The sequence below is a fragment of the Mustela putorius genome, unplaced genomic scaffold (assembly GCF_011764305.1).
Source record: "Mustela putorius furo isolate JIRA1106 unplaced genomic scaffold, ASM1176430v1.1 tig00000695_pilon_pilon_pilon, whole genome shotgun sequence".
Classification (NCBI taxonomy): Eukaryota; Metazoa; Chordata; class Mammalia; order Carnivora; family Mustelidae; genus Mustela; species Mustela putorius.
Genome location: NW_025421447.1, coordinates 8,706,055 through 8,731,476, shown reverse-complemented (window position 1 = coordinate 8,731,476; position 25,422 = coordinate 8,706,055). Strand labels below are relative to the sequence as shown.

At 48.6% G+C, this 25,422-nt stretch overlaps 1 protein-coding gene across 1 annotated transcript in view; it reads right to left on the bottom strand.

Moving 5' to 3' along the window:
• Positions 1-3,278: 3,278 nt before the first annotated feature.
• The window catches only part of GLP2R (glucagon like peptide 2 receptor), a 41,889-nt gene continuing 19,745 nt past the window's right edge, over positions 3,279-25,422 (bottom strand). Inside the window, exons 7-13 of the mRNA XM_013060442.2 lie at positions 24,902-25,061; positions 23,853-23,913; positions 23,375-23,444; positions 18,199-18,287; positions 11,938-12,076; positions 5,680-5,721; positions 3,279-4,978 (exon numbers count right to left, since the gene is read on the bottom strand). Of these exons, the coding sequence (XP_012915896.1) occupies positions 4,640-4,978; positions 5,680-5,721; positions 11,938-12,076; positions 18,199-18,287; positions 23,375-23,444; positions 23,853-23,913; positions 24,902-25,061 (900 nt within the window). The 3' untranslated portion in view covers positions 3,279-4,639. The remainder of the gene's footprint in view (positions 4,979-5,679; positions 5,722-11,937; positions 12,077-18,198; positions 18,288-23,374; positions 23,445-23,852; positions 23,914-24,901; positions 25,062-25,422) is intronic.

Sequence of the window (25,422 nt, the reverse complement as noted above, 5' to 3'; positions counted from 1 at the left end):
TATGGAGGTCCCAGACACTTCACTGAACTATATGCAACCACCCCCTGTCCCTGAGGCAGGGGAGTCTCCACTTATGAGTGTTGGGGGTGATCCCCCTTCCTTCTCCCTGCTGGTTTGAGTTTGAAAGCAGAGACACTGCATAATAACCTTGTGGGTCTATGGTTCAACGAGAGACATAAAGGGGCCACTAGATCTTCTAGGTCCAGTGGAGAGCTCAGCAGTGCTAATGCGACTAGCATGTCTTCTGTTAGTTTGGGGTGGCAGGGCCACTCAGGCTGGGTCCTGTACAACTCTAGGGTACTCTGTGGGAAAATGCTCAGAGAATCCAGAAGCAGTGCAAAGTCCAACTAGACTGAAGAAAAGAGAAGGACATGGAGGTGGTGTTGAGCTATGTCATCAGGACTCTTCTGGATCCAAGGGACAGAAGACCCAACACAAACTGCTATGGCACAAATAGGAATTTATCAACTCATTGAAAAGAAATCCCAGGGTAGCACTAGCTTTAGGTCTGGTTTAATCGAGGGGCTCCAACAACATCTCAGGGTTCCTCTCCATCTCCTGGTCCTGCTCTCTGCCATGGTGGCTCCATTATCAGGCAGGCTCTTATGGTTCTGGCAAGATGGCCACCAGCAGATGCAGGCTTACTTCTTTATGGTTCTAGTGTCAGCAAAAAAACAAGAAAAAAATAAGTGGCTTTCTGTTGAGAGTCCCAGCTGGAGTTGGGCTCTCATTGGCCTGTTGGTTCTCATTGGCTCTCTCAGTGGTGAGAGACTATCTCTCAGTGGCTCTCATTGGTGATGTGCCCATCCCAATATCTGATGCCAAGTAGAGGTCCTGCTGGCATTGGCTAAGCAGATTTTTGTGGCCAGCCTTGGGGCTGAAGGTGGAGTTGAGACAGCTCAAAAATCATGAACTGGGAGTCGGGAGATGTGAGGTTCCCAAGAGGAAAGTTTGGATACTATTAGTATAAAAGGAATAGATTGTAAAAATAGAGGTCCATTCCAGAGACCTTGGGGGAAGTCACTTCATGTCGGAACTTCTGCTTCCTCACATATATGTAAGCTCCAGGGTAGAAATGGGTCTGTTCAAAAACAGTAACCCAAACTGCTCTCCCAGGATCCAGCCTCTTGTGCAGTGACCACTTGGTATGTCTTAGCAATCCTAGGTGGTGTCTCCAACAGAGTCACCTGTAGGTCCATCAATGCCAGGTGCCATTGTTATATCAGACAACACATTCTCACCACAACTGAGGCTACAGTATTTCTGAAGTGCCTGAGCTATGTGCTGGGCTGCTGGTGAACCTTCTCGGTTATAATTTATGGTTTGGACTACGGGGAGCACCATGTGTCACAGAAAGAGCTTTTGCCATTGTCTCCTGGCAATGGCTCTTTTAGATGTCATCCGTGGCTTCCCTTTGCTCACCAGGACTCAGACCCTGTCCATGGAGCCACATGGGGACACAGACACTATACTGCCCACTCCACCTCCATTTCTGTCCCTTGGAGGCCACACAGATTTATCAGATGAGCCCAGGGAAGGCTCTGTTGGGATGCCCACCCTTCAAGAAACAAAACTAAACTAAAAACCTCCGCAAAACTGGACCAAACACACCTATATCGATTATTGCTCAGAGTTGTGAGAATCAAGTCTGTTTTTAGGGTAGAATTTCTGAGCTATATATGTCACAGGTGGAAGGACCTGATTATTTGGACTTCAGAGGATTGTGAGTTTTTTTTGGCGGTGGGGGTGGTGAGGGGGGTTTCACCTAGAAACCTTCTCTGATGTCTTCAACCCTGGTCACATATGAAAACTAGTCAGGTGGCCATGGCCCTGAAACACAGGCAATAGAAAACCAACAGATAAATTGGACCTCATCATGACCAAAAGCTTTTGTCATCAAGAGAGAGAAGAGACAGCTTATACAATAGAAGGAAATATTTGCAAATTATATATCTGATAAGGAATTAAAATCCAGAATAACCAAAGAAATTCAACAACTCAACAACAACAACAAATACTCATATAACCTGATTTTTAAAAATGGGCAAAGAGCTTGAATAGACATTTCTCCAGAGAAGACGGGTCAGTGGTCAATGATCACATGAAAAGACACTTAATATTTTTAGTTACCAGAGAAACTCAAATTAAAACTACCCTAGCTATCACATCATACCCGTTAGAATGGTGATTATCAAAAAAGTAGAAAGTAAGCGTTGGCAAGGAGAGGCGGATAAATTGGAACTCTCATGCATCCTTGGTGGGAATACAAAATGGTACCGCTGGTGGGGAGAACAGCTCGGTGGTTCCTCACAGTGTTAAACAAAAGGACCGTATGACTCAGCCGTTCTCCTTCTAGACATCTATTTTCCCTAAGAATTGAAAACAGAGGCTCAGACAGAATCTTTTGCACACACTTGTTCACAGTGGCATTATTCACAGTAGCTAAAATGGGGAAGTGACCCAAATGTCCAACAACTGGTGAATGGATGGAAAATTTTATCCATACGATGGAATATTACTCTGCCATTGAAAGGAAGTTCTAGTATGTGCTTCAACACAGATGAACCTTGAGAGCACGGCTCTGAGGGAGATAGGCCGGTCACAAGAAAACAAATACTATGTGATTCTGCTTATGTAATGTGTCTCAGGTCATCACAGGAAGTACAATGGCAGTGGCAAGGGGCTGGGGTGGGGACATGGGGTGTTGGTGTTTAATGGGGACAGAGTTTCAGTTTGGGAAGGTGAGAAAGTTCTGGAGATGGTTGGGCAATAGTGTGGATGCACTCAATGCCGCTGAACTGTAGACTTAAAAATGGTTAAAATGGAAAATTTTGTGTTACATCTATTTTACCACGGTTAAAAAAAAAAAAAGAATAGAATCACTCAAGAGTTTATAAAAATACCAACGCCCAGGCTCCTTCAGACCAGTTCCGTTCAGAATCTCTGGCTCAGGCCTAGGTGTCAGTGTTTCTAGAAAGTTCCTCAGGAGATTGTCATGCCAGGATTGAGACCACTAGGCCAGATCTTCAAAGCAACAAGCGGAGTGAATGATCGAGACGGTGGTTGAGATGAGGAGAGACATTTATCTCCTGCCCTTTTGACCTCTGACCTCTGTCCCTTACCCCTCTGCCTACTCCTCTCTGTCCCCAAAGAGGCTTGGTGCCACAGCCCTTTCTTCCAGTCCTGTTGGAGAACAGCGCACCAGGTTCTCCAGGGCAAAAGAGACCTTTAGCAGCAGGGCAAAACATGTGTCAAAGAATCATCCAATACAAACCAACTTAAATAAACTTGTTACTTTAATGTTTAGCAAGACAAGAGCAAGCGGTGTGTGTGTCTATGTGTGTGTGCACGCCACCCCCATTTACCGAGTGATGAGTGGGGAGGATTATAAAAAAGTTCCATCGCCTATCTGAGGCCAGGTAATGGACCCTGGACAGCATCAGATGTTCCCGAACACATCTCTGTCCTGTGTCACTGACGAGTGTGTGCTGAGCACTGGCTCTGGACCCGTTATGCTGGATGCAGACTAAGAACACAGCAAGACCCTAGATCTCTAGGAGCTAACGGACCTGGCCGGAAAAGGCAGGGACATTGGAAACAAGGAGAAATTGGAAGGACACGTTCTTTAATGATTTAACGAGGGATAACCTGGGCACCGAAATAAGACTGTGTTTGGTTAGGCACTTGCCTAATGCTTCTGCTTCAGTTTCTCCTTTGGGAAAACAGAGCTGGGACTCGGGGCGGGGAGAGGGCCAAAACACACAATCACCAAGAGAAATCATATTTTGGCAGAATCGTCAAAAAAATAGAAATTCACGCCCAGAAGTCCATGATGGGTGAGATGACAACATTTTCAATAAAGTCAGGATCAGACTCTGCCTTTGCCTGACCACACCTCGCTGGTCTTAACCCTCACCCTGGCCTTGTCCTAATAAAAAGTTATCTTTAGAAATGGCCCATCTGCAGCAGCTTTATGGATTTTAGTGTTTAAAATGGGTTAAAAATATTACCTATCTCAACAATGGTTTTTTTTTCCCGGTGCTATTTTAAATCTGGTACCTAAACCGAGTTCCTCACTTGCCTTACGCTAGTCCCTGCCCCGGAGTGCTGTGTCCTTGACCATGGAGTTTCCAGGTGAAATTCCCCCACGTAGGACTTAATTCAAATTACAGATAATGCATACTCCACAGGAAATACTTCCACAATAAGATTATTCTTGTATCGGCAATGCCAACGTAATTGAGCATTATGTATTTTAACTGCTAAACCTGGCAGCCAGACTTGTGAGTACCCTACCTTCCCCTCCCGCTGATGTAAGGCAGGATCTAGTCCCATGGCAACGGACCCGCCCGCCCACACATGCATTTTGCACACTCTAAAAGCGACACTTCCAGGCGTTAACGCGTGTTTCCCTGGAATGTTCTTTCTGTGGTTTCGGCTGTGCGGTCTCAGTCACTCAGCCTGACCCTAATCCCCCAGGCCCTGCTCAGCCTCCAGAGCACCGTCCACGCCGGGTCTGAAGCATGAGACACCTGGGCATGAACTTCCTGCCAAAGTGGGCATGGTGCGTGGGGGAGACTGATGACTCTGCACTGTCCCCTACCACCGGGGAGCAGAGCCGGGGCGGTGGGCCTCCAGCCTAGATCTCGCTCTCTTCGAGAATCTCCTCCATGGTGTGGGTCAGGGTGAAGTCCCCCTCGCTGCTCTCGGATACGCTGCTGCCCCTTGGCCAGGCTGCGTGTCCCCGCGGGGCCCGGGCGTCCCGCCCCCCGAGGCCGTGCACGGACAGGTGCAGGAGCTGCCCATCGCCGCCCGATGAGGTCTGCAGCTTCTGGAGCGTCCCCGTGCCGTCCGCCTGGGACAGCTTCTTGGGACATTTCCCCAGGAATCGGAAGTTCTTCTCCAGGACCCAGGCCCTGCAGCCCAAGTGGCGGGCGAGCAGGAAGCGGACCCAGTGCTTCCGCAGCTCTGCCTTCACCTGCGGAGGGAGAAGAGGGCAGGTTACTGTGCTGCACGAGGCAAGGGACACCTGCCTGGTGGACAGGTCGCCCCCCGCCGGAAGACAGGGGTGGCAGCAGTGAGCAGGAGAGAAGAGGGTTTTGCTGTCCGGAAGTTAACATTCTGGTGGGTGAAAGGGGATTGGAAATATCACCCACTCCTAAAGCCAGGTGGAAGCCACGTGCCTTCTCCCTTTCAAGCCTCTTTCCAGGAGAGCAGAGAACTGGTCATAATAATAATCATAATAACAGAAGTCACCATAGTTAGCAGGTCCTGGGCCCTCACCAGGAGCCCTGCAAGCCCAAGGCCATGCCATACGGCAGGGACAGCCATTATTCCCATTTTACAGATAAGGAAATTGAGGCCCAAAGAGCTACAGTGGGTGAGACACAGCCAGAGTCCAGATTTTTGGACTCCAAAGTTCAATCGGGTCCATCTGGTACACTTAATGCTCTCCAGGTGTCCCCAGCAGGGTTAGGGCTGGGTTCTGAGACCCTTTGACGCATCCCGACACCTTCTCCGGGCCATCTGGGCTGCTTCCTGCTTTCCCTACTGGGGGGTCACAGTGCCTATTTGCCCCAGTCACTACACACCCCCCATCACATAACCAGAAACCTCCAGGGGCAGAAGGATGCTAGCCCCAGTCTCACCGGGACCTGGAGGGTGGCTCCGGAGACGTACCTCTCCATTGGCAAAGCAATACTGCAGGGCCACGAGTAATCCCTGCAAGGAAAGGAGGAGGTGGCGTGACTCAGGACGAGACATGTCTGGGAGTGGCCTGCAAGGTGCAAAGGCCCGCCCCGTCCTAGCAGCCCTGGGGAACAGGCAGGCAATGACATTGCTAGCGCAAACTAGAGTTGGTCACACTGGTTACGTTAACTTGGACTTCACCGGGATCTCTTCTGACTTTGATCCCCACCAAGCACCAAGCAAGATGCTTGCTCAGATGTTTATCGGTTAATGATCATTAAATCCCAAAGACCCTATATTCGTCATCCAATTATCCAATACTGTATAAGACACTGTCCCGTTTCTACAGGTCCATAGTGAGCACTGGCTAAATTTTTGCTTGAATTGCATCCTTTCCTTTTGGGAGCTGATCTTGCCCTACTCCCTGGGCTTCTAGCAGGGCTTTCAGTCATGGTTCCCATGTCCTAGGATGGCCATCACCAGCACAATCAGCCCAAATGGGCATGGGACCCAAGCAGGGCCAATTTGAGTTCACATTGCAGACAAGATGCTGGCTGGAGCGTCCGTGTTCTGAAGGCTTGACTTGCCTCCAAGATGGCTCCCATGCCTGCCACGTTGGTGCTGGTTGGTGGTAGGAGGCCTCAGTCTCCCCCACAGGGCTGTGTGAGTGTCTGGGGACATGGGAGCTGGCTTCCCCCAGAGCAGGTGATCCAAGGAAGCTAGGTATAAGCTAGAACCTTGATGAGCTGGCCAAAAGCCACACACCTTCATGTCCACAATACTTCAGCAGTCACGCAGGTCAACCCTAGTCCGTGTCAGCTGGGACTCCACAGGGCCATGAGTACCAGGAGGCGAAGATCCTTGGGGGCCATGTTGGAGACTAAGTAGCACAATTCATTGCTTACTGAGGTCCCTTCATGCTGTCTTCTGGACAATTCTTCCCTTACATCTCTGCCTAACTGGCTTCTCAAAATCCAGGTCTTACTTAGCTCAAACATCCCCTCAAAGAGAGGTCTTTCCTGATCACTCAATTTTTGGAAGCCTCTCCAGTCACTGTGAGCTGTGAGCTGATTATATTCTTCATGGCCCCAGAATTATATCGTTATTATTGGTCAACTTGGGTTCTTAGCTGTCCCTCCCCGCCCCTGCAAACCAGGCATCTTTATCCATTTCCATTTGCAAAACACCCGTGTTGGGGAAGTTGAAGTAAGGGGATACTTTTCTTGATGTGGGAAGATTTTTGTGGATGCACTATTAACTGCCAGGAGTCTGGAATCAAAGCTGCTCTAGCCAATGTTTGTCTTCCAATGTTTCCTGACTCCTCTGCTTCCAGATGTGATCCAGCTGTGCTAACCCGTGTGCCACAACATCCCCCATGATGCAAGCATCTGTGGCCCCTAGGCTGTGTGTCTAAGGTACTGGGGCTCCATATGTGTGCAGGACCCAGGCACTTGAGTGTCTGTGGGAGGAACTTCGTGAAATGCCAGGACTCACAAGGAAAGGACACATTTCCAACTGAAGAGTGAAGGTCGCAGGGCAGGCTGACTCTCCCGTCTCTCTTGATCATGTTTCTCTCACCCCCTGTGGCCAGTAAGGGAGGTTTGGTACTGGGAAAGGAGTTGAAATTGTAAAGGAGTTCCATGTTGCCCTTGGGGGGAAATTCTTATGCTCTAACGGAAGCTTGGGATCTTGCAAGCTGGCTATCCCGACATCAGTCCCATGGTGTGCCCACCAGCACAGGGTTTCTTTCTCTTATGCATCCATTATTCCATGGTGAAAGCTTCTGAACAGGGGCACGGTGGTGCGGGTTTACCACTGTCACACAGACAGCCTCACTGGAGGTTCCCAGCCTTCATAGACCATCAGAAGTGTGGGTTCTCGTTGCCTCTGAGCAAAGGAGTAGAGAGTAGAAGGAGTAGCCCTCATGTGTCAGGATCCCCATGAATGAGTTGGCTAAGAGAGGATTCCACATCACAAATGTGCTTTTTTTACTCCTTTGGGTTCTTGGTTCACTGTTTTAGGAGGCTCCTCGAGTCTGGGTAATGCTGATTCTAGATAGAGGGAGTGTGAAGGGAGTGGTCCCACCGAACAGGTGGCTTTCACTTCCTCTGTCACCACCTCCTTGGCAGTCTTCTCCAAAGATCCCTTGACAGTGAAATTATCTAAGCACTTGGAAGAGAGAAGGAACCTCCAAGCAGCAAGGAGAGGCAGCCTGGGGTCCGTGCCAATTCCTGCTGATGCACTGAGATATGACTCACCGGATATGCTCCCACGCTTCTGCCTATGCATGCTCTCACCTCGGCTTGGTGGCATGAAGGGGAGCAGGGCAGGGGTGCTGAGAAGCTAGGAAGCTTCTGTCCATGCAGGGGCTCTGTCGGTGTGTTTCCTTGCTCAGTCTGCAGAGCAAAACCTGGGTCCTCACGTTCTTCTGTGGTGCATGGTGGTGGGCGGAGCTCTAGCTGCAGGACCGAAGGATCCAGCATGGTGGGCGGTGGCGGGGTGGGGGCGGCAATCTCCAGAAATAACCCCCGGCAATGCTACCCTCACATGAAGCAGTGGACCCTGTTTTCCCTCCCCATGAATCTGGGATGACCTTGTGACTTCTTCTACCAGGACATGGTGGAAGCGACATTCTGGGACTTCCCAGCCTGTGCCGTAAGAATGTCGGAAGCTTCTATCTTTTCCCTCTTAGAACACTGGTCTGGGGAGGCTCTGAGGTTCTAGCTGCCAGGCTGTGAGATACCCAAGGTAGAAGGAGAGGCCACATGGAAGAGAACCAAGATTCTGTGATTGAGCGCCTCAGCTGAGCCCCAGCCAACAGCTTAGGTCAATGTCCAGCCATGGGAATGAGTCATTTGGGAAGTTCCCAAAGATGGGATGTTCCCAAAGATGTTCTCATTTGAGCTTTCAGATGTTTGCAACCCATTCAAGAATTGCAGGTATCAAAAGTATTGCTCCGGCTGAGCCTGGGTGGTCCAGCTTATAGACTCATTAAAGATAACAACACGGTTCCTGCTTTAAGGCATGACTCTTCAGGGTAGTTTGTCACATAGCCATCAGTGGGAGGACGGAAATAAGCTCTCTTTTCAGGGGAGTCTGACAGGCTGATTACTTCCCCCCCCCCTTTTTTTTTTAAAGACTTTATTTATTTATCTGAGAGAAAGAGAGAGCATGAGCACAAGCAGGGGGATCAGAAGAGGCAGAGGGAGAAGCAGGCTCCCAGCTGAGCAGGGAGTCAGACACGGGAATCCATCCCAGGACCCCTGGGATCATGACCTGAGCTGAAGGCAGGCACTTCACCGACTGAGCCAGCCGGGTCTCTTTCATTTCCATTATGGTACTTTACAACTCCAGAATTTTCCCAGATTGGTTCTTATTTTATAATTTCGCTCTCTGTATTGAGATTTCCTAATCAATGAAGCTTTGTCATCATACTTTTCTTTGATTCCTTAAAGATGGTTTCTTTCATCCTCTGAACATATTTTTTTAAAGATTTTATTTATTTATTTGACAGACAGAGATCACAAGGAGGCAGAGGCTCCCTGCTGAACAGAGAGCCCGATGTGGGGCTCGATCCCAGGACCCTGAGATCATGACCTGAGGTGAAGGCAGAGACTTAACCCACTGAGCCACCCAGGTGCCCCTGAACATATTTTTTTTTAAGAATTTATTTTTAAGTAATCTCTACACCCACCAGGGGGCCCGACTTTTCAGCCTTGAGATGAGAGTCACATGCTCCACCAGCTGAGCCCGCCAAGCCTTCCTGAACATATTTATAATAGCTTCTTTGAAATACTTTGTTTGCTAAGAGACCTCTCAGAGATTTTCAATTGACTGCTTTTCTTTTTCCTAATGATAGGTCACACTTTTCTGTTTCCCTGCATAGCTCATAAATTTTCTCTTTTCTTGTTCAAAATCGGACGTTTTACAATCTGATCCCCTACTCCCCAGTCCCTGGGTGGTTGCTGGTGTTTGTTTAGTAATTTGCCTGGGCCACTAGCTCTGCGAAATTTTTCTCCCCTGCAGTGCACAGTCACTGTTGTCTGTGCTCATTTCAAGAATTTTTGGTTTTGTGTTTAAGTCTGAATTCCCGCCCCTGTTTACAATAGCTTAACGATTAGTCAATGATGGGTCAGAAGTTGTGCTCAACCACCTTAAACCAGTAAGTCTTCCAGACTCTTTGACAATGGATCTGTGCATGGTTTCGGGGACCCATTCCAAGTTCAGACAGCTTATAAATCTTCTGTGGCTTTTACTTTCCATCTCCTGTGTTTCCCGGGTGTGTGTTTGTGCAGGAACCTGTGTTTAGCCAGCGATGTGTGGCTATTCTTCTGGTCCCTCCTGAGTGTGCAAGCAACCTTGCAGTATACACAAACCTCCAGTCCACCAGAGAGATATGTGAGAGATGATCACAGCCCATGATAGGTGTCTCATTCCTCAAATCCCCCTTGTTAAACTTCTGGCTAGCTTGCCAGGCTGTATCACCCCAACCCCTGCCCCGCCAGGATCACCATCTCAGGCTGTGACATTTTCATTCCTCGATTCTTTGCCAATGAGATCACTAACTGTGTCTGACAATGGCCGGGGTGTGGACTTTTTCTGCTCTCTGATGGATCTACATCAAGTCAGCCCCTTTCTGCAGTGAAGCTCCTAGTTTTTACTAGAACTTCCTCACTGATGGAGAAGAGGTTTGGACAAGGGCATTCCAGGCTACACCAACAGACCCCACTGTTCTTACTCAGATTTAATTATGTTTCTTGAATAAATAAATAAGTTCTTCTCAACCTTTTGTATGCCTTTGTCTGGTTTCCGGGGCCCTCAAGTCATTGTTGTTGACAATTCTGGGCGATTTTATTGCTGCTTTTCGGGGAGGGGATTGGCCAAGCGTCTCTCTCCTCCATTCCGTAAGTCCGGCCCTATTCTAGCATTTTAAGATCATTAGCCCAGAGGTTACCACTGTATGGGGCCTCTGTAGCTGATACTGTTTGTGGTGGTCTCTCGCATTTATGGCCTTTGCTACTGAGTCCTGGGGTTTTTTTTGTTTTGTTTTGTTTTGTTTTGTTTTCCCCCTTGTGTGTTCTCTCCTTCTGTCCAGGCCAGGTCTGGGATTTCCTTTAATTTGGGGGAGGGGGTGGAAAGAGGGAGAGAGAATCTCAAGCAGGCTCTACATGCAGCATGGGGCCTGATACGGGGCTCGATGTCACAACCCTGAGATCATGACCTGAGCTGAAATCATGAGTCAGATGCTTAACTAACTGAGCCACCCAGGCACCCTTGGGATTTGCTTTAAATTTTAGAATGCAGCAGAAGTATCACTGTGCGAGTTTCAGGTGTAGGCATTTAGACAGCCTGGAAGCTCCTGCTTTCTTGGGACCTCTGAACTGCCATGTAAGAAGTTGAGCTCCCCTGCAGGACAGAAGAAGACTAAGGGAGAGGCCCTAAGACAGTATGGAGCTGAGGGATGTAGCTGACAGCGAGACATGAAGCCCCAGAAATCTGACCTAAATCAATCCACTCCAGCCAGCCCCAGCCATGTGAGCCTTCCCAGCTCAGGCATCAGACGTAAGAGTAGTGACGCATCTTGGAAGTTCCCACTCCAGCAGGCATCACGTGGAGCAGAGGTGAGCCATTCTTACTATGCCCACCTGAATTTCTGGTCCCCAGAATAAGGAGGAATAATATAAATTGTCATCATATAAGCTACTAAGTAATGGATAACTATTTAAGGAATGGATAACCAAAACACCCAGGTCAAGGAACCACAGCTGGCCGCCTGGTTCTAGTTCCAGCTCCCTTCCACACATCTTGACACAACTGTCAAGCTTCAAGAGGCTCCCGGTCTCCACGCACTAGATCCTCCTAAGTTGTATTGTGTTCCAAATATGTCACCTGAAGCATAGACAATGTTCACTGTGCACAAAGCCCTGCAGAGAACCCAGCAAAAATAGGCACAAAATAAAAGGCTTCTTGTTGACATTCACCATTAATATGATTGTGAGTCACACCAACTATTGCAGCCCAGGAAACAGACCACTTTCCCCTTCTTAGTCACTGAGTCATGCTGGCAGGATCAAGGCAACACTTTCGGTCTACACACCCTTCTCATGCCAAAGACCTTAATGCCATAGAGCCCACCAACACAACAGCTTTTTTCCCATCTGTGGGCTTTCTCAGTTCTCAGCCTGTCTGGGTCAAGGGCACTTGGGTTTCTCCAAAGCAAAGGGATCCTGGGTTCAGACGCCTACTCACATGGAAGGAGCTCAGAGTCAGCTGAATGAAGAGTCGTATAAGTTTTGAAAATCCTTCTACTTGATCATCAGTGACGAAAGAGAAGAGAATCTCATGAACACCCAGCAGAGGAATGAGGACCAGTGTTGACTTTGCCAATCTGCAAATGACAACCAAAAATTGTCACCAGGGCTACATTGGGAATAGGTGATGTTTCCTGCTCTTCTGTGCATGACTTTCTTGTAGCTCTTACCATCGTGATGCATGGCTGACCTTCCAGTTTGTCTCCTTGGTGACATAGTGAATGCCTCAATGGCCAGTGTGGTCTTGTTTACTGATGTACCCTTACACCTGACTCTTGGCAGATGCTCAGAAAACATGAATTGAGTGAATGAATGAGTAAATAATGAATGGATGGGTGAATTCTCCTATATAGATTATGAGATGCCTCTAGATCTTAGTGTTTTGACTGATGGATAGATTTCCATGTGCCTGAATGTCACCCTAGGACACCACACCCCTCCTGGGTTTGACAGATTTCCTATTATCCGGCTGGCAGGGTTTTTCTCTTTTCAGGACTTCCAATATCAGTGCTTTACTGAACCTGGGAAGGGAAAACAAATGATGTGTCTGGGGTCAAATAACCACTAAGGGGCAAATCCACTGGAAGTGAGTTTTGTGACTTCACACTCACACCCTGCACACTCCATGCCAAGCTCGACCGTCAGTCCCCATGCTGCCCCTCAGCCCCAAAACGGCAAGGGCTGCAGGAGATGAGAAACTGATCCTCCTCATAAAAGGTGCTGTGTGGAAGCTTGCTGTTGTATACACTCTACATAAAAAAGACAAACATTCCTTTGTACCACCCACATGCAAAGTACGCAACTGGAGCACAAACATTCCATATCGCATACCGGTGGTTCCAAACACGGTTTACCATTTGGTTTCCTTAAGGAATTCAAAAAGATGGGTAGATGATAGATAGATGAATAGAGAGACAAAGAAATTGAAAGATAGAGAGATGGATGGATGGACAGATAGATAGATGGAGAGATAGAGGGAGAAATGGATGGATGGATGGATGGATAGACGAATGGATGGATAGATGGATGGATGGATAGATGGATGGATGGATGGATGGATAGACGGATAGACGGATGGATGCATAGATGGATGGATGGATGGATGGATGGATGGATGGAGAGACAGATGGATAGATGGATAGACGGATGATGGATAGATGGATGGATGGATGGATGGATGGATGGAGAGACAGTTGGTGAGATGGATGGATGGGTGGATGATAGATAGATAATAGATAATAAAAGATAGTAAATAGATATAGCTAGCTAGCTCCCTTGACCCCAATGTCAACCTCCTGCATCAAAACTTCGGGCTACTGGGTCCTGGGAATGTGAATTTTTAAGGAGTTCCCCATGGGATTCTGATAGGCAGCCGCATTTGGGAATGACTGCTGTTTTACTATTGAGCTGCTTCTTAATTTAAAACTACCTGCATTAGCAAAAGTGACTCATACCCAGGGTACAAACAAAGCTACTATCTTGTATATACACCCTGGGGGGGAAAGAGTTTAATCCCTAATGACTTTTTAGCCTGAATCACTGTCTTAAAGGGCCAGATTTGGAGTCTTCCCCTGCGCCTACCACCTGCCCTCCCCCCTGCCATCACCACTGAACCCCTGGAATTAAAGAGGTAGGAATGTCAGCAGCTCATGGGCACCACCTTCAGGAAGGTTTAACTGTGTGCAAGAGAAAGTGTTTACATTCGTAAGAGCCATTCAAGTGTAAGGTTATCACAGAAACGAAAAACCTCACCTTGTGTTCTGGCGTGGCCTCTGCAAGTGCCTGAGTTTGCAACCCTTGCTCTGGGTTATCTGGGTTTCAACGACACATCCTTCCATACTTAGATACAGATCCACATCTTACCATCAATCAATTCTTGGGACCATGCTATGACATTATGTGTTTGAATAAGCGCTTTATTTGGGGGTAATTTTGGATCTGCAGAAAAGTACCAGAGTATGGAGAGTTCCCACATAGGCTTTCCTCCGTTTCCCAAATGTTAAATCTTGCATAACCATGGTACGCTTGTTAAGACATAGAAGCCAATATTGGCACGTGACGAATAATGGTACTCAATTCCACTTGGATTTCACCAATTTTCCCACTGAATGTCCTTTTCATGTGCCAGAATCCCACATTTAGTGTGGGATGATTTATTTTTTAAAGACTGACCATCTTTCGAGGAGGCTTTGGGCCGTTTTCGTAACCTCCAGCTCTCCAGACGGATGTGAAGGGATTCCCCATTCCTGATCTCATTCTGACTTCTCCTTAGACATAACACCATGTGTGTCCTTGTTCGGATGGAAAATCCATAAATATCTACGGCCGTTTACTCGTATGAACTGTATTTATGCTTATTTTTCATCTATGTTTGTTTAAATTGTTTGGTTTATGGCAGTCATTCAGCAATCCAACAAATATTTATGGAGCATGAGACAGTGCAGTGGGAGACAAGGGGCTGCAGTCAAAGGCAGTAGAGCATAGCGACAATATCCGGGCCTGGGTTCAAATCCTGACACCACCAGTTACTCACCATGGGGCTTTGGGCAAATTATTTAATCTCTCATCTGTAAAGATGAGGATTATACTACTAATACCATAATATGAAGTGCTCAAACAATTAAAAAATTGTTATCAACGATAATACAATGGACAGTGTCATTGGAAAGATTACATCATAGGTGGCAAGTGCTGAGAATAATGGTTTCTGATGCCTGATGAATGATAGATAGTAGTTAGCCATCCCTGTTATTAAAAAGAAGCCATCTTTGCCCTTAGGTTGCTTACAACCTCAGTGACTTTGATCGATTTTCCTTCCTTTGTGACGTCTTTCGTTTTTGGTCGCCCACCAGAGAGTCTTTTCAGAAAGGGCTCTGGGGCTCAGCGAGCTAAGAAATTATTCTCCTTTATAGATTCATCTAGAGCTCTGCCCAATGCGCCACATGGGATGTTAAGACTGGTCCTGGAGGCGGACAGCTGCCTGGGTTCTGGGAGCCCCAAAGGACAGCCAACTCTCACTACACGGAGCATCATCGGTTTCTGTCTGTCCTCGTTCCAGGGGCCTAGTGCGGCTCTCCCACTCTGGGCCAGGCAGGTGGAATGGCGGGAAACCCAGAGACAGGCCTAGGACTATAGGAGGTTCTCCAGGCCCCTAGCGCCTTGCCTTTTTGGCAAGATCTAGATATATTTAATTTAAACTTTCCTAAAATATACTTGTGGGAGAGGGGGCCAAATCTTGAGAGCTACATTCTTCAAGTCCTCAAAATTGGGGAGAGGGGGAGGCAAGGCCTGTTTCTACCAGAGTTTGGACAAAATGCACCAGCCCCCGCCACCCCTTCCTCCTCACCCTAGCAAGGGGTGACAAGGGAAAACAGAACCGGAAGGGGACCAGGAGGTGGAAGAGGGCAGTGTGAACTGGTGGGCTGGTCGGGGGAGGGGGGGTGGCGGGCAGGTGACCCACTGGGGTGACAGAACGTAGAGATGTGAGTATTAGCACTGCTTGCAGAGAAAAATAGGCAAATGCACTGATCGATGCTGTAGGATTTGCCAGCCTGGGCAGGAAAATAAGGTGGCCTGGTGTGTCCTTAGAGACAGGGGCCCCATTTTTTTCTAATTAATAAGCATAAGCTAATCCATTGTGCTATACTCTGGAGAAAGGGTAAATCAACAGAAAACAGATGCCAACCAAAATGGGGGGGGGGTCACAAAGAAGCAGCCCCAGGGATACCCTGGGGAATGAATCCTGCTTTCACCAGGCAGGTGGCATTATAGATAGGGAAGTGGTGTTTCTCATGGTCAATGATCTTTCATACCAACCTCTCTGCAGTGAGGACGTGATCGCCAGCAACATTCTGGTGACTGCTTTGAGTTTCTGAATTCTTTGTTGCCAAGTGTGCTAAGAGTGCAGGCACTGGAAGGAAACCTCGCCCCACCCCCAGACTTTCACAGCCTCAAAGAATGAACAATTGTACAGTCTGGTTTATACATCAGTCTCTTGTGAGTTTAGCTGACATTAGTCAGCCCTCCAAAGTCTCAGCCACTTGGGAACACTGATAAGTCCCCAGCTCTGTCCCCAGGTGATGGCAAACTGGCCAAAATGAGGTGTTTTACCCAGGGAGGCCTCAAGGTGGGCCATGCACCCAGGTTCCTCTTTCCAAGCTTTATCCTTGAACAAGGGTGCAGAAAGAGAAAAAGAACCTTTCCCGATAGGTTTTATATATCAGACAAATTATTCCTTCTCCCCCCCAAACAGCTGTCCTGAATCATTGCTCAGCTGTGAAAGTCCCCCCAGTATCTTGATTTATGCTTCCCTAGATCACTGCCCCCAGTGAGGTATGCACACTTTGGGGCTATCTATGCAAAACAATCCATTTGGCATTAGAAGAAAATACAATAAGGAAAGATAATCAAAGTTCTATGTGTTGATTTTTTATCTATCCGCTATAATTTTCTGTTTTTTATTGTATTTTATAATGTCTATATCAGTTCAACAGATCATGTATATATACAATGAGGGGTGTGTTAAGAATTTCTCTACTGAAAAAGATGCATGATCAGGAAAGTTTGGAAACCACCATCTTGGGTAACTCCAAAGGAGATCCTGCAGGAGGGGATACTGAGGCTGCTTAGAAACACAGCTGCCATGGCTCAAGTGGAAAATGCCATTTATTTCACTAGAGCATGTGACTCAGCCAGTGGTCCCACACTCTGTGTATTAGAATCTCTTGGGGGAAGTCTATAAGAAGTCCATGTGGCGGGCTCCATTCCACACTTACTGAGTCTGAATACCCAGTGGAGGGCCTCGGGAGTCTGAGCTTTCGGCTGACTGTCGGGTGATCCTTACAAGCAGTTGGAATGGAAAGCTACTAGAGGGGTGCTGTGGGTCTGGAGCATGGGGAAAGCCCCATTGGTACATGGTGGCCTTGGGGGCGGGGGAAGGGCAGAAAATAGCAGGGTGCAGGCTCTCAGTCTGCACGGAAAGTGGCGTCTTAGGATTTGTGGGCTCCCTGTTTGTGTCTCTGGGAGTGCCGCCCTCTGTTTGGTTTCCCAGATGCCCCTGCGTCTCCTGAGCGGACCCACCATGGGAGGGCTAGAGCAGTTCTGACCACGGGTCTGGACTCCCACTCTAAGAGAGCAGTTAGAGGCTGAGCCTTGGGAGAAGGGCCAAAGAAGCTTTGAGCCACTTAGAGTCTCCACAAGAGGCGCCAAGAAAGTCGGCGTGGCTCTGTGTTGTCCAAGCCAGCCCAAGTGCCTTGGGGACAGGGGTGTTTGCAAAAATATTTGGGCCAATTATAGCATATAGTTGCCAGTGCTGGACCATGCGTGTTTATCCTTTGGGATCTCCTGGAAGAAGGGTTGTAGGCAGATAGGATTTGGGGTCTGGATCCTGGGCAAACACCACTCATTACATATGGTTACACTGAGAACCCACATTGATGAACTTCTTTGGTCTTCATGAGAACCCACATTGATGAACTTCTTTGGTCTTCATAACAAGCATGAGATGATCTCCTGTGCCATTCCCATTTTACACACCCAGAAATCAGGCCTAGGGAGGCCCAGTGACTTGCCCAAGGTCACTCAGAGGATCTGAGGCCGTGACCAGCATCAGCCCTCTCGACATGCATTCACACCAAGAATACTAGTTTTGGGGAGTTGGGATGTGTGCTCCTTACAGACAGAGTCTGCATAATATCTTTCATTCCAAGCATAGTACCAGGCACATGGCAGGTGTTCATTAAAAGTTTGTTAGATAAAGGGAAAACCTACCTTTCCAGCACACCTGGGCCAGGCCCGGTCTCAGTGAGAGAGCAACAGAGCGCCACCCTTCCTCCCTTACACCTCTGCCTGTGGCCTGCCCGGTGGGCTAAAGCAGGGCTAGAGCAGTTCTGGGTCACTCTTTTGGGTCAACCAAGCGGCTCAACCACTCATTCTTAGGGGCATTTTAAGTTTCCTGCTACGGGGAATGTGTGTCCCCTTGACAGACCACTCCCTTCACTTCCATGGGGCCAGAAGGTCTGTGCCAGTGGCCCCACATGATCCCAAGACACCTTTCTCAGAGGTTCCCTTCTTGATGCTCTTGTCTTAGGAGACAGACATACAGATGCAGCTCATGCCCCTCTTCCCAGACCATTAACCAGCACAGCTGAAGGGGTCAAAACCATCTTAGACCATCAGATGCTGACCTCAGGCCACTCACCTGTACTTATAATCTCTGAAGCACATTTGATGGGCTTTGAGCTTAGAAATGAGAAGCTTGACGATTTTCAGGAAGATGAAGAAATTGACCTTAGAAAAAAGCAGATATGGGTAAATAAATGACGGGCTCCACTCCGCCAACCATAAATGATGGTTATGAATATCAAGGTCACCCTGAGCCTGACCATCGGATCCTTGTCCCTGTAAACCAGGGGAGATGTGGCAGTTGGCCATTCAGGAAGTATGTGCTCACGGTCATCCCTAATCTTCCTAAGGCTATCTCAATACATCCACACTTTATTTTTATTTAATACTCCCCATTAATGCTCTGAAGAAGTCACACTATTTTTATGTCATGATACAATGAGAAAACAGAGACATGGAAGAGAGAAGTACAGTTCCCGAGGTTGCACAGCTATTAGGTGACTGAACTGGTACTAAATACAGCTTTACCAGAAAAGAACCTGTTCTTCACTTAAACAGCCTCCCTTCTGTAAATAACTCCAGCCCTATGGGTGTCAAAGTTGAGTCCTGTAGCTGCCATGGAATTTATTGGAAAGCACAAGTTCTCTTCTCCCTAGACTATATTCCACAGTCATGGAATGGGCTGTCATGGGCTGGGACATTTCCACCCTTTGCTGTCGGACTTGATAGAAATTATATCCTTGATGGAAATGTTTAAATAGGTCTGCAAATTCTTCAACACCATCCCCTTTGAAAGACAGAGCCCAACTTCCCCCTTACCTCTGGGATGTGAGCTAGGCTTAGCTATGCGCATCTAATGAAAAGAATATGGTGGAAATGAGGCTATGTGACTTCTGAGGTTAGGGCCTCAAAAAGATGGCATCCACCTGGTTCTCTCTTTCTCTCTTTCTCTGGGGAAAGCCATAGCCACGTGAGGACATTCAAGCAGCTGGAAAGACCTACCAGGGGGACATGAGTCCTCCTACCAACAACCAGCACCACTTGTCAGCCAAGTGTTTGGGCCACCTGGGAAGCTGGTTCTCCAGCCCCAGTCAAGCTAATAGCCACAGCTTTGGCCAACACCTTGATAATGACCACAGGAGATATCATGAGGCTCTTGGAGAGGAAGAATGGCAAGTGGTTGAGTGCAGCTAGGGCTTCGAGAATGAGAACAAGATCTGTGAAGAGTAAGACTGGAGTGGGGGAGAGGGCGGGGAGAACCAGCTCCTGCAGAGTCTTTCATGTTCGCACAGACGAGAGTTTATGTTTCCTTCTGAAAGCAATGGAGAGCCAGTGATGACTCTCAGGCAGGTGAGTTACCCGATCGGATCTGCATTTCTGCACTTCAGAAAGCTCATTTTAACAGCCATCGGGCGTATGGATTGGATGAAGGCAAAATCAGAGTAGGGGAGACTGGTTTGGGAGCCGTTCATAGTTCCCAGGGAAGAAGGATAGAGAGGTGAGGAGAAGCCACAGCTGTGGGGCATCGGTGATGGGGAGTATGAGATCCACTTGAAACTTACAAGGGGTTTGAGTCAAATGGCCTTTGTTAGTGGCGGGATGTGAGGTCAGAGGTGACCCAAAGCTTCTCAGTAGATCTCAAATGTGCGGTCCTGTCATTGGCTGGGGGTGGATGGCGGAGGGAGAAGGGAGAAATCTAGTTATTTTGGACACAAAAGATGTCCCAAGGCAGTGAGATCATTATGTCTGGATCTCAGCAGAGGGGTCCCGGCTGGAGCACAGTGCCAGCATTGGAGGGGGCGAGGTTGTCCAGAAAGGGTAGGTAGACAGGGAAAAAAGAAAGGTTAGGAACTCACCCTCTAATGAAGGGAAAGGTGGTGGAAATGGAGGCAGTGAAAGAGATTCAGAAAGAGTAGCCAGGACAACTGGAGCAAACCACAAGGGAGTGGTATCCGGGGAGCTCCCGGCTGTAGGAATTCAAGAAGGTAAATGTTACACGGAATTATGCGAACTAAGATTGCATTTAACAACAAGGAGCTGAGAAAAGGTGCAGTTCGAAGGAGGGAGCATAAGCCAGACTGCAATGCTTTCTTTTGCGAGCCAGACGTGAAGAGGGAGACAGCCAGTGTAGGCCACATTGAAGTCTGGCTGTCCCCAGACACTCCCCCCAGGAGGTAGAATGGTCAGAGCCTCCTTATGTCCTTCCCAGATCCCATACAGACTTCTGCTACGGTCCCAGCAATGCTTCATCACACGTATCTGTCCAAGAAGCAGAATGATAGAACAGTAATTGACAAGGGCTGCAGAATGGGGATAGTGTCTCCCCTCTTTTATGTGCAAGGGTGGAAGATGTTGGGGGTTACAGTTGTTTTTAAAACAGAAATGACTGGGGTGCCTGGGTGGCTCAGTGGGTTAAACCTCTACCTCCAGCTCAGGTTATGATCTCAGGGTCCTGAGATTGAGCCCCGCATCAGGCTCTCTGCTCAGCGGGGAGCCTGCTTCCACCTCTCTCTACCTGGCTCTCTGCCTACTTGTGATCTTTCTCTGTCAAATAAATAAATTAATCTAAAAAAATTTAAAAATTAAAAAAAATAATAAAATGGAAATGACTTAAGAATGTCTCTGTGCAATGAGGAAATAGCTAGTAGAGACGGTGACTGGGTAACAATTCATGGAGTAAAGTCTCTACAAACATTGAGCCAGCACGATACGAATGCCCCCGCCTGGGAAAAAAAAAACCTTGAACCACAGATTGAAACACAAGTTGCAGAATCCAATGTGGACCTCCTGCGACTTGCCTTATTGGCCCCAGGAGAATCAGGGCTCGAAACTAACCATCTGCACTTTTGGGCAAGAGACCATTTATCCCATCCACCAGCCAGCAGGAATGATGGAGCATCCCAGCCAAAGAATATTTAGTAACAGAACACTTAAATACAAACTAAACGCAACCATGTAATTTATTTCTTTAATGGGGTATCTGCTTTTCATCACAAAGAGAAAACGTTGTGTCCTTGGCTTAGTGATTTGTTGAACTCAGGCATTTTGCTTACAAAATAAGTATAACCGGGGAAAGGAGCATATTTCAGCAAATTAATTTCAGTCGGGACTGTATCCTAGGAAATGGAGAGTTGTGATGAGGAGCATGTGGTTTTGTTGTTCTTTGTGTCTCCCAGGGACCGGACATGAGAAAATGGGCATCAACCAATGGGCCATATGGCGGAGGCCCTTCTTCAATGCCACGGAATGAAACACCGGCCTGGGTGAACCGGTGTTCATCTACGCGTCTCACAAGACAGGAGTCAGCAGGCCTATTTGGCTGGTGCTGTTCTCCATTCGTGCCCAAACAGGAAAAAGGGGCTGAATGAGGAAAATTTTCAAGAACGCAGCCAGCTCCTCTTAGATTCCGTAATCAGAATGGGGGAGGGGTGCTTAGGACCCCAAATATATAAGCCTCCCTTTCACGTCCTAGGTGCTGCAGAATGCATGATCCTATATAATGTTCTTGGGGACACTTCCGTGGTACCTCAGCTCCTGTGTTTAGATCTGGGTCTACAGGCTGGCCGAGGTGATTGCTAACATGGTAGAGGGCTCAGAAGTTGGCTTCTTCTATCTCTAAACTTTACCTACTCCCATTCCCTCCTCATCTGGCCTGCTGTGTGGACTAAAACGCCTACCATTAGAGCTGCTTCTAGAATGCGGCAGGGTGAGCACAAGGGTTCCTGCTGTGCCAAGCCGGAGCTCTATCCCAGTGAGGGCCTGCTGGCTTCCCTCCTGCCTGATTAGCGGGAACCTTCCAGGGCTGGGAAGTGTGGGTCACAGGCACTCATGCCGAGCTGCCGTCTGCTCGGGCACACTGCCGGGATGAACAGAACCTGGGGCTTACTGTGGCCACAGACAGCTTTTGGACAGATACGCGTAGTGAAGCATTGCTGGGACCATAGCAGAAGTCTGTAGGGGATCTGGGAAGGACACAAGAAGGCTCTGACCATTCTACCTCCTGGCGGGAGAGTGTGAGGACAGCAGCCGGGGGGATAAGACAGCCTAGGGAGAGGGTGCCAATCTCAGCAGTGTCTGAGGAGAGGTACTCATGGGTGACAGGTCTGTATCATGCATTTGGGAAGGAGGCAATAAAGATCGGGGGGTCAGGAGCACCGGGCTGTGGTTACAGGGGCTAGTGCCCCCAGTCAGACCCTTTGGGCTGAGATGCAGCGCCCCCACTTACTGGGACTTGAGGCTAAGTCTCTTTCCATCGTCTCGGTGTCCTTGTGAGTCAAGGAAACATAATAATGGCACCTACCCACAAATGGGGTAAGACACGTCAGGGACTTAGATGGTGCTGGCATGTAGAAGACACTCAACACAGATCACAGGCGGTGGCGGGGGTGCCCACCAGTGGGGGGTGCTGGGGTCACAGCAGGCAGAGGACTGGATCATGAAGCAGTGACATGGGGGAGGGGCAGGGCAGAGCTCAGGACTCGGCTCTCCCTTGGGGTGGGTGGGGCCAGACTTCACTGGGCGCGGAGTGACGGCGGCACGCGTGTCACCGCTCAGCCTAGATGTGACACCGGCCTCAGAATCATCAAGGGCACCTTCACACTCGCAGTGTCCCCCTCAATTTCCAAGGATGCTTTTCCCTCTTAGTCCTGAGCCCCTTTGGCACACTTCATCTCTCAGTATCATCTCAAAGAGCTCTGTGACTCTCGATCAAGCAGTCCATCCCCAGCTGTAAAATTCTGGGGCCACGGGGACCTGGGGCCCAGGTCCTTCCCCCTCTGGGTCTTGGAAGAGTAGTATCTCTTGACGAATCCCTATCCCAGCTTTGGGTAGCATCGACCCTGTTTTTCTCTTCCGACAAGGTTCCCTTACTAATGCTAATGGGGTCAACATCCAAGCCAATAACTTTGCTATCCCTGGTCTTGTGAGTAACCGAAGGCACTCACATCCCCAAGGCCACCATTAAGGGTCCCTGAGCCAGTCACAGGTGTCTACACACAGTCTGAGGACCCGGAGAGAAGGAGGTGTGTAGTTGAACCCTGCATTTGAGTCCCAAACCAGAACAAGGAGAAGCCTCTAACTTGTTCCTTCTCATTTAGCACATCCTACTCAGAACCCAGCGACTCCTTTTCAAGGGAACCGACCCAAAGCTCATTCCGAGTCAGAGAGTTCGGGTGGGTGGTAAGGGAAAGGGAGAGGGTCCCCCACAGCTGCCAAGCCCAGCGAGGAAAAGGCAGGAGCGGGAAGGTCCTTACCATTACACAAAGCAGCATGGGTCCTCTGATGATCCACCAGATTTTCTTACTCTTGTTGGTTCCCCAGCACCTGCAGCAAAGGGACAGGAGAAGACTCAAGGCAGAGACAAGGTTGAATGAACAGCCTGGTGCCTTCTGGAAGAAGGAGGCTTCCTGCTTGCCACCCTACTGTGAACAGTGACACAAGAACCAATGTTGTCCCCATATCTTTACAGGCTGAGGGTCACTGCTCACCTCTGCGGGGACCTTTTTGTGTTAATTTGAGCTAATCCGATGCTAATTGGCTGTGTAACCAAGCTAAAACTCATGACTACAAAAAAGATCTTTGATTATTTTATCTGCATTTCTAAGTATATTCTAGATGGCCAAAAAGGGAAGGGAGCGGATATTCTCTTTGGGGAAACGGTATAAATCCTTGCATGGGGCATATCTGGAAACTACTGGACCATGGAAGTGTGAGGGCAGGTGAATTTCCTACCCTGTGTTCTCCAGCTGTGCACGGGCCATACTCCAGGGTACCACAAACAGCACTGGGAAGGCTGGGAGAAAAAAAAAAAATGGAAATGTAATTAGGGGCTGGTTGGTCAAACCTGCCTGCCTCCCACCGCAGCCTGATGGGCCATAAGCATCTGGTAAAACTTGTAAGAGCCCAAATATCATTGAATTGCAGGCCGAGGGCTGGAGAGACCTGGGGGACACAGAGCCCATCTGTTGTTTCACTCTGAGACCAACCAGGAAGCAGAGAGGAGAAAACACTTGCCACATGTTGCAAAGCAGCTCGGAGTAAATCCAAGACTTTAACTCAAATCTCCCCAATTGTAGGTCATCCATATTTCTTCTGAATCCTGCAGCCTCACACATTCTCCAAGAGTCCGTGGCCACAGGGGTTCCAGACCCCGTCTTGAAGGCTCCACTGGCACTACAGATGGAATGTTGTGTCCCCCCGTCCCCCACCCCATGTTGAAGCCCTAACCCCTGATGTGATGATAATTGGGGGTGGGGTCTTTGGAGGTAACTAGGTTTGGAAGGGGAAGTGGTGGTCTTCATGATAGGATTAGGGCCCACAGAGGAACAGACCAGAGAGCCTGCTTTCTCTTTCCCTCTCTCTCTACCATATGAGGCTACAGTCCGAAGGCAGCTATCTGCAGCCAGGAAGACCCCTCACCAGAACTCCGATCTCAAACTTCCAAGTCTCCATAACTGCAAGAAGTAAATGTCTGTTGGTTAAGCCATGCGGTCTATGGGATTTTGCTACAGCAACCTAAGCAGATCGCTAGAGTTGGGGACAGAGCAGGAGGAGGGGCAACGGAGTCTATCAAAAACCTTGTCGATTTTTTAACATATGCATTGGGTCCACATTGCTTGTGTGTAACTGCACGTGTGCACACACTCCACTTACTTCAGTATCTTGCCACTGGAGAGTTCTCTGTCCTAGATGCTCCCCCAATTGGGAAACCAAAGGCTCTCTCAGGCTCCCATGTTCCAATGGGCCCCTAGGAGAGGAGGCTGAGGGTACAGGTCACTCACCCCAACCCACCAGCATGTATCTGGGCCACAGCCGCCTCTCTGAGAGCACTGTGGGCTCCAGCAGTGTGTGGAGGTAAAGGCCTTCGACCAGCAACCATGAGTAATTGGCGCCCACGAAGTAATGCAGCAGGACCTGGGCTGAGCGGCAGGAGGCAGAGATCTGCAGAGGACAGAGCATCCGAGGGTGAGGCCAGGTGTTCTTGTGTGGGCCCAAGAGGACAGAGAAGGGCCTCCCCATGCACAGCCGACCCTCTACCCCACCTCGGCCCCGGAATTGGCTGAACATCTCAGACAGGCTGGAGACAATATCAAAATGGGAGGGAGGGCTTCCTATATGTTTCCGAGCCCAGCCTCTTCCCTGACATTTTATATATTTGTAGACAAACTGAAACAGGGAGAATGCATCAGCAGCCGTTTCCCTGAAGGAAACACTGAAAGGTATGCTCTTTGATCTTAGTTCAACTCAGCTAGAAACCAACTAAAAAAATCATATGATTGGAAAGAAGGAAATAAATTTCTAA